The sequence below is a fragment of the Dicentrarchus labrax genome, unplaced genomic scaffold (assembly GCF_905237075.1).
Source record: "Dicentrarchus labrax unplaced genomic scaffold, dlabrax2021, whole genome shotgun sequence".
In the NCBI taxonomy this organism is placed as follows: domain Eukaryota; kingdom Metazoa; phylum Chordata; class Actinopteri; family Moronidae; genus Dicentrarchus; species Dicentrarchus labrax.
Window position 1 is genome coordinate 25,981,450 of NW_026136722.1, and position 8,880 is coordinate 25,990,329.

The 8,880-nt window shown below is 37.3% G+C and overlaps 1 protein-coding gene across 1 annotated transcript; it reads right to left on the reverse strand.

Annotated features, from left to right (window-relative positions):
- LOC127357003 (ornithine decarboxylase-like) lies at window positions 1–6,290 on the reverse strand. Its single transcript, XM_051389148.1, has 9 exons — window positions 6,161–6,290; window positions 5,773–5,927; window positions 5,468–5,641; window positions 5,201–5,373; window positions 4,892–5,108; window positions 2,746–2,829; window positions 1,907–2,066; window positions 1,471–1,592; window positions 1–590 (listed from the first exon to the last, which is right to left on the reverse strand). Exons 1-9 carry the CDS (start codon window positions 6,231–6,233, stop codon window positions 348–350), a joined length of 1,401 nt encoding a protein of 466 aa, XP_051245108.1. The 5' UTR covers window positions 6,234–6,290; the 3' UTR covers window positions 1–347.
- Between the last annotated feature and the right edge of the window lie 2,590 nt (window positions 6,291–8,880).

An 8,880-nucleotide genomic window follows, 5' to 3' on the forward strand; every position in this document is an offset into this window, starting at 1 on the left:
GTAAATACAACATTTTATTTCTTAGAGTGTACCAACCACTCAGTTGACATACAGGCACAAAAATAATCCAATGAATATATTTAGAAATACATAAATAAATAAATAAATAAATAAATAAACTTATAATTGAATAAATGAATTCACATTAAAATAAATAAATGTTAAAAAAACAGAAATAGCCATTTATATTACACAAATGTATTTATTTTTCCTTCTTTTATGTATTTAGTTATTCATTTCTGCATGTATTTATTATATTTATGCTTATCTTTTGTGTTCTTCATACAATTCAGTAGCACCTTATATACTGAGAGAGAAGTGTTACCACGTTATTAACAGATAATGTTTTAAATGTGAGAAAGGTTTAAGGCGTGCCATGTTTCAGCTGTCACAACAAGGTAAATGCGTGTTCTTTCAAAACCACAGTATTCAGTGCATAAACTAACAGTGTAAGCACCCGAGTTGTCGATGAGAAGCCAGTCCCCCACGTGCAACTCAGGAAGCCAGTAGTCGTCAGTTAGTTTATCAGTGCTGTCGCAGGTTGGACCCCAGATGATAGACTGGTACTTCTGCTCACTGCTCTTAACAGCCTGCATAGAGCACAAACATTGAAATATAAAACCTGCATCACACTGGTTCTCATATTCTACTACAGTCTATTTGTTTCAATCCCATTTTACAATGTTTAATTTCAAATAATTTTAAATTACTGAACATGATGGTGATATCAGGTTGGGTCATTGTGCATAATTCATAGCCCAGTATACTAAGAAATGACGTCCATATTGAACAATTCCACACCTCAAGATTTAAGTCCATGTCAACACTAAGGCACTCAATGCAGGAAGTAGCATCCTCTTCAGGCTGACAATAAGCTTGTGGAGGTTGCAGTCTAACTTCCATGCGCTCTGTCACAGACCTGCAATAATGCCTTTCTATTAACCATAACCACAATATTACCCTTACCATAACAATTTGTTGCCTCACCCTGACCATACCTTTACCATAGATTGTTGTACCATTGCTATAACCATGGTATTGACCTAACTTTAAAGCTGCAGTAGGTCATTTTTATGAAAATATTTCTTTCATATTTGCTGAAACTTTCACTATATCCTGACAGAAGTATATGAGACAGATAATCTGTGAAAAAATCAGGTTCCTCTGGCACTCCTTCTCGGCTCTGATTGGTTGTTTTTGTTCAGGCCCCCTGAATTCTTGCAAATGCCATAAGGAGCACTAGGAGGAGGCAGAGGAACCTGTTTTTCACAGATTATCTGTTTCATGTACTACTGTCAGGATATAGTGCAAGTTTCAGCAAATATGAAAAAACATTTTTTTATAAAAATGACATACTGCAGTTTTAACTATTCTCAGATACTGTGAAAAACAAGAATATTAAATCATTGGCATTGGATTTAAATAAGATTTTGCAGAATCATCTAATGTGGCTACAGGGTCAATGTTTACCCTGTGACAGTATGGTTCAAACTTGTAGTAAGAAGGTTCATCGACGATGGGACTCAGGGAACCGTACAGTCCATCATTAAGGTAGTACATCATCGTTCTGTCCCGGCTGTTTTCCACAATGTCTGGAAAAAATGCACACAAAGTAATAAAAGTTACTAAAATGGCAACTAGATCTATCAAATATGCAATTTTAAAGATGTTGAAAATAATAGGAAAAAGTTCCTTTTTATCTATGGTCCTCAACACAGATCAAAGTGAGTAACTACTCAGAGGCTGGGTTACTGAATATGTAGTAGTGTACTGACCAGACACATCTGATCACCGGTCACCCACCCCTCTTTTATTTTAAATCAAGATACATATAAATGAAACTGCACTTTGTATAGTTCTGACATCTATGTATTGATACTGGATAGAGAACAGATCTATACATTACCACTGTGTTCTGTATCATCTAGGATGACTCTTTTGGCAATGATGTTCGCTGCCAGTGTAAAGGATGATTCCACATAGTATCGGCCTGGCTCAGCGATGATCTCCACTTCACTGTCAGAGGGGAAGTATTCATCCAGTGCTCCATTAATGACTTCTGAAACCTAGGAAGGCAAAACACAATAGCATAATAACATATATCCCAGGTATGACATCTAATAATATTTCAGACATTCCCTGACACCTAAATGCAACCAGTATCACTGATATTACAGTCAACATAAGGTAAGGTTTCTGCATGTGTTTCTATGAAGTATGATCCATGTCATTAAAGTTGGGTTTCCTCTTTTAAAGAAATCACTGTCGAGGAGTTTTACTTGATGCTATAGGACAGGACTTGCTCACAACATTGGTCAGCAATTATCTGACACTGTGCATAAGCTCGCTTTCGTGGCATGCTTGGCTGTTCTCACCACAGCTTTCTGTTTTCCAAATAGACCTTTTTCACAGCAGCCATTCTGACATGAAATAGTGGAGTAAATAGAGGTGTTACTAATGATACTACTTAAGGCTTCGCTTCATTTAGTGTAGCAAAGCCTTTCCAGTAAGTCAACATGCTTCTGATTCTGTTTGATCTGTAAGAAATGTAACCTTAATTGGTAACACTTACCTGTGTTATGTTTACCCTACTATTCCATAAGGCTGCTATTAAAAATGTCTACTGAATACAGCTTTCCTCTAACTGTAATATTTATTTGAATTTAAACAAGACTTGACACTTAAAACTAGTTATTTGAGTCATTACAATGAATTACAACAATAAACGTGTGTTCTTTATTTTACCTCTTCAAATGTGACTTTGAAGTCATTTCTCCCAGTGAACCCTCCACCAATGTCCAAGAGAGTCATCTGGAATCCCAACTTATTCTGAAAAACATATCAGTACCACTTTATAGTAAGGCACCGTTTACCAAGGGTGTCAAAGTTGGGATATGGAGAGAAGTGTTTGTGACAAGCTCAAACCAGTGTGTAACATTCAGAGGGATAATATTCACAGGTATGTTGTCATTAGTGTTGTTGTGTTTTTGTGAACTTAGAATGAATTGTTTTTATCTACAGAGGGAGCGGGTTCTACAGTGTCCACCATGTTGAACTACCATGATCCTACAGTAGCCCTTAACCGACAAACCAAACACTGGCTGTAGATGGGGCCTTCTGTGAGTTTTGCGGCCACCATAGTTTCTCCTACTTGCTTGGAAGGTGAGTGGTATTCAGTTGGTTTCAATCTTTATCTTCACCGCTAGATGCCACTAAATCTTACACACTGGACCGTTAACTGTGGTGGGGTGGCATGACGCATGTAATTCCCAATTCATGCAATTCCAATACTGTTTAGTATTATTATTATTATTATTATAGTAGTTCAGTCAGACAACTCACATTTGAAATGTTTATTACAGCAGTATAGCATACTTAGATTTTGGCGTCTAGGCTCTGACCTCATCATTCCCCGCAGATATGTTTACATAGAGATATTGGGGAGTGATGAGCAAATACCTTAAACCCCCTGCTGGAGCCTACAGGTGGATGCTGGGGTGGTGGTGGGGCTTACAGTGCAGCCGCAGCAATACAGATGCAGGGCAACAACGACATTGACAGAGCAGAGGGAGAGCTGGGAAATTGTGCAGTTTGAATAGGTTCCAATAAATTGGAGATTATGGAGTGAGGCATGTCATGTGTGTATATCAGTGCAGCTTGAGTTGACTGCCTGGACTAGCTCTCAGGCTTCATTCCATTAATATTACTGTTTAGTATGCAGAAAAATTCAAATACACACGTCACTGTAAAAATAAAACATCTATACAACAATGTCCCAACTTTGGAGCTGTATTAGCCCCCCTTCCCGACATGCTAGTATGACATGGTTGGTACCAATGGATGCATCAATGGATGCATCAAGAGTCCATCCAAGTGGTCTCCCAGGAGAATTAAAGACCTAGCTGAATGGATAAACAAAGTGTCATTGTGGAGTAGGATAAACACCAGCCAGGCGACCCAAAAGTCGTATTGTCTTATAAGTTATAACTGTATTAGTGAAGAAGTAACTGCTCATTAATAGTAATTTGTTGCAAATTATGAACTCTTTTTAAGGAGTGCTTTACTTGGCAGTGGTACTACAATGTCAATTGATCAGTCAACAAATCAGTGTGTCATATTTTTTCTTTAAAAAGAAAAAATTAACCTAAAAGTAGCAAACATAACATTTAACAGTATATGGTGGTAAACCTTTTAAATATCTTTAGGAAAATTTTCGACAAAATGTATTTAGCTCCATTCTGGACATGCTAGCATGACATAGTTGGTACCACTGGATGCGTCAATGGATGTGTCAACAGTCCATCCGAGTGGTCTCCCAGGAGAATTAAAGATCTAGCTGAATGGAGGAATAAAGTGCCATCCAGGAGGAGGATGAACACCAGCCAGGCAACCCAAAAGTTGTATTATAGTCTTATAAGTTATATATATCGGTCAACAAATCAGTGCATCACATTTTTTCTTTAAAAAGTGGAACAGTATTAAGCATAAAATTTAACAGCATTTGGTGCTTAACCTTTTAAAAATCTTTATATCCTTTTTAGGAAAATGCTAACCTTCTGCCCTGCTGTACACTCACACAATGTCCAATACAACCACAGTCTGATCTGATGACCTGAGCAACTCCAGTAAAGCAGTGACAGTAAGTTATACTCTTCTGCTTTCCTCAGCCATATTTTAGTTTATTTGTTTATTCAGATCCCCATTAGCTGCTACAGAGGTAGCAACTATTCTTCCTGCAGTCTGATCCAAGCTTAAAGCCACTGCAGCTTTTTCTTGAAACAGAGGATTTAAATCTCAACTGTCATAACAAAAAACTTGATCAATGCCCTACTCTTAAACATGTAAATGTAGTGTATCTTTGTAATGTTCTATTTCTACGACGATGACTTACCGCTATGTCAAAAACATGTCGGGCATCTGCTATGGCCTGTTTGAATGCCGAACTTTCAGTGCACCCGCTGCCTGCATGGAAGCTGACCCCAATGACATCCAGGTCCAGCTCCCGAGCACGCCCCAGCAGCTTATTCACTGTCCCCAGTCTGGCTCCAAACTTTGAACTGAGTCTTATCACCGAGCAAGTGTCGTCCACTGCGATGCGGAGTACCAGTCTGGAACGTAATTCACAAATAATTCACAAATAATCAATACTATCAATTTAGACTATACGTAGAATCAAACATTTTAGTAGTTGTTCTCTTACCTGGCTGTAGGATGACAGAAAGAAATTTTTACGAGTTCATCCTCGCTGTCAAAAGTCATCATATTTACTCCATGAGTACGGGCATATTTGATGTGCGACCGTGCTTTGGTTGTGTGTGCATAAATGATTTTATCAGGTGCCACACCGAGGGACAGGGCCAGCTGAATCTCACCCTGTTAGAATGAAACATGTTTCAGATGAGAAGGAAACAACCTTTATCGTAACAGATTGTGGAAAAGACTTTATGTCTAAAACACTTCACAGTACCTTGCTAGCACAGTCAAAACCTGTGCCCAGAGCAATCATCGTCCTCAAAACCGCTGGTGAGCTGTTGCACTTCAGTGCATAGAAAGGCTTGACTCGAGGTAATGTAGTGAGCCATCTCAGGTGCTTCTTAACCATATCATCTAGATTTGCCACATAGAATGGCTGTTCACTGTCCTGAATGAATAAAGCAAAGTTTACATTTTATTTTAAAAATACACATCTCATGAATCTCAACTTTCTCACAATACTTTCACATAATTATAGGTTCATAGTCAGGGAAGAATCATGATATCTCTGATACTCACCTTTGAACCAAGTTCCTCTATTTTATTGTCTATGAAATCATTGATGGTCCTTCCATTGTCTAAAATTTCAATGTCACAATTCTCAGGGGACAAAATGTTCAAGACTTGTCCATTTGTAGTTACTGGTGATGCAAGGGATGACAAGCAGTAAAAGACTAAAGCATAAAATAAATACTGTCAGTTTACAATTACAAGTACAAGACAATAAATTCATGTTAGTCTGGATAACAATATGATCAGCTTTTTCTGTGTTTTAAAGCTATTTGTATGAATTAAGACATCCAAATAGTAGTCAAAATCAAAAGAAAAATTGAACAATAGCATTCATAGGTACACTTGCCTCACATATTACATCACATTAAACAATTTTTTAAAAGATTTTTCCTACCACAGGCTGTATGCTCCTCCATATTTGTGGAAATATTTTCAAATGAGTATGAGCATTGTAACAGCATTCCCATGCAACAGAGTTTGAGGTACGTACGTTTGGACACAGGTCCAGAGTGAAATAAGACAGAATGATGCTTGTTTTCTTAGCACACTAGTCACTTTTCCACACCTACTGTGTTTGTTAGCATATCTGTGACTTTCCCCCACCTACTGGGTTCAAACAAACAATAATAACAACCTTAATATTTACCTCAATGCTAGAATATGTAATTGAGTTAACACCTCTAGGACAGTGTCACCAAACCAAATCCTAGGTATCATAAAAGTAGAGTTTATAGCTAAACACTTATTATTGGACTGCATTAGATTGTACAGGTGTACCTAATGAAGTGGGTACTGTGTTTGTGTGTTCACAAAGATGGACTGCAACATAATTTCCCGCATGTATACGTGTATGTATATATGTATATAATTATCTGTACAAATTGGTTTATTTTATTTTATTTTAATGTTATTCTATACATTTAATTATAATTTTCTATGGGTGTTTGTTCGTTCAACCTTGTGTTGTAGAATGATAATTACATTTCCTTGATTTTTTGATTGATAACTAATTGTTTAATGAAATGAAAGTTTGTAGTCCCTTCATGCTACACACAGAAAAAGAAAATTACCTTTATATTAGAATATCATATAAAATAAAATAACATAAAGCAATAGCTACAATTATTTATGTACATACATGTATGTTTGGGGAAATGTAAACGGCAGCAACTAAATAGGGATGAAAATATGGTTTTCATGTAAAAAAATGTCGCCTCGCAAGGATCCAGGATGTCATGGTGCAGGTCTCTGTACAAATGGGAGTACAAAAGTCTCTCAATTCCTGTTGTTTGGCCAGCCTGAGCCCCATTTCATCTAGACCAGACATTAGCCAGGAGCAGCTGGGCCAGCATTATTCTATTGCTCTATGTCTCTCCTCCTGGGGCAATCACAGCACCCACTGTGGTGTAGCTGGGAGGATCATCACAAGGTCCGCTATTTTTGCCACAGCACAACAGAATGTGAGGCTGTTTCCAGAACCAGAATCTCCTGATGCATAATCCAATCAGACATCATTCCATTGTGTTTTTGGCAATATGGCAGAAAAAATACAGATTAAAACAAAAATGTAGTTTGAAGGAGGTACATAGGCAGTTGCTGCCAAGCAACATGCTTTACATACAGTATTTAGTAAATTAACAATGTGATTAATTGCAGAAGGGTTGTGGGTGGGTGAAATAGGGTGAACCATCTTTCCCTTAATTGAGACGTTTAAAATGACTGAAAGCAGCGTCTCAATCATTAAAGTTAATCGTTAAAAGAAGAATATCATACATCAATACAGCAAACAATAAAAAAAATCCCCTGGAAAGCTGTGTGGTGGCTCATTTTATATACATATCACCAAAATGACATATTTAGGAGACCACTCAGTACACCAAGGAAAATGATTTATCATTCACATCAATTTGATGTTTATTGCATCTAATTATTCAAATAATACTAAGAAATATCAATATTCATATAGGATCAGTTTAGCTTGTTGCTTTTTTTAAGTTATTTAAAATGTATCCACATAAAGACATCCTCATATCCTTCATCAATTGATAGTGTATGCACAGTGTGTACCAATACAGCTGATGCAGCACAAAGTCCCAGAGAATACCAGCCATCAAATATTTGACTAGTGATTTAGACAGATAGATGGCTCTCATTGGCAAACATATACACATATCACTGACCTTATATTTTTGTTGACATAGTAAAGCTAATGTTGATTTTTTCTGTCCATTATCTGCAAGGCAAACAGAGTCATCACAGCGAGAAAAGTATCGCATTTTAAAGGCCCCATATGTAACACTCTGAAGCATTTTACATAACGTAACTTAAAAATCACTTTGTCAAGTGCTTGTGGACTGATTAATATGTGTTCCTATGCAAGGATGTCGGTTGTAATGTTTATGCGCATTCTTGTGTGCCTTCGTTAATAGAGTCGTGTCAATATTTTTTTTATTTGGCCAATCAGAGGCTTACGGTGCCTGAATCAGTTGTCAATCAGTTTTTAATAGATGAGAGCCCCCGTCCCCATTTGGGTGAAAGCAGCCTCTCTAACGTTAACTGGCGGTAATTGTAAATTCCATGGTCTTTGCCAATTTAATAGCATAAAATAAGAATACTTTATTGCTCTTTTGCATTTAGGAGTCAAACTCCATGGCCAGCAAGCCAAACAACTATGTTGTGTCATTGCCAACGATTGGTGTCGGTATATATAAAAAATGCAGAAATGAGGGTTGACAAGTTTGCTTTCAGTCTACGTCTTTCAAAGTGGACAGACCTTACATACAACTACCTCACTGAATCTCATATTTTAGATATCTGACACGGTTTCTGTCGTTCAGTAAGTCAGTGTGACCTTACTCTAAATAAATTGCTGTGGCGAAGTCGAACCGCTGTTACTGAACAACCCTTTACTACGAGACGACAGAAGTAGAAAACAGGTGGGTTCTTATGTCCACTTCCTACGTTACTTTATGCAGGTTCATTATAATAAGGTAGGTCAGCCCAGTTTATGGGAATTATTAAGGTTAACACACTGTTTTATGGTAGGGCCATATTTTTCACAGTAAATCTTCTCTAAATCTCTGATCTTTACATCATTTATCATAATTTCTATTC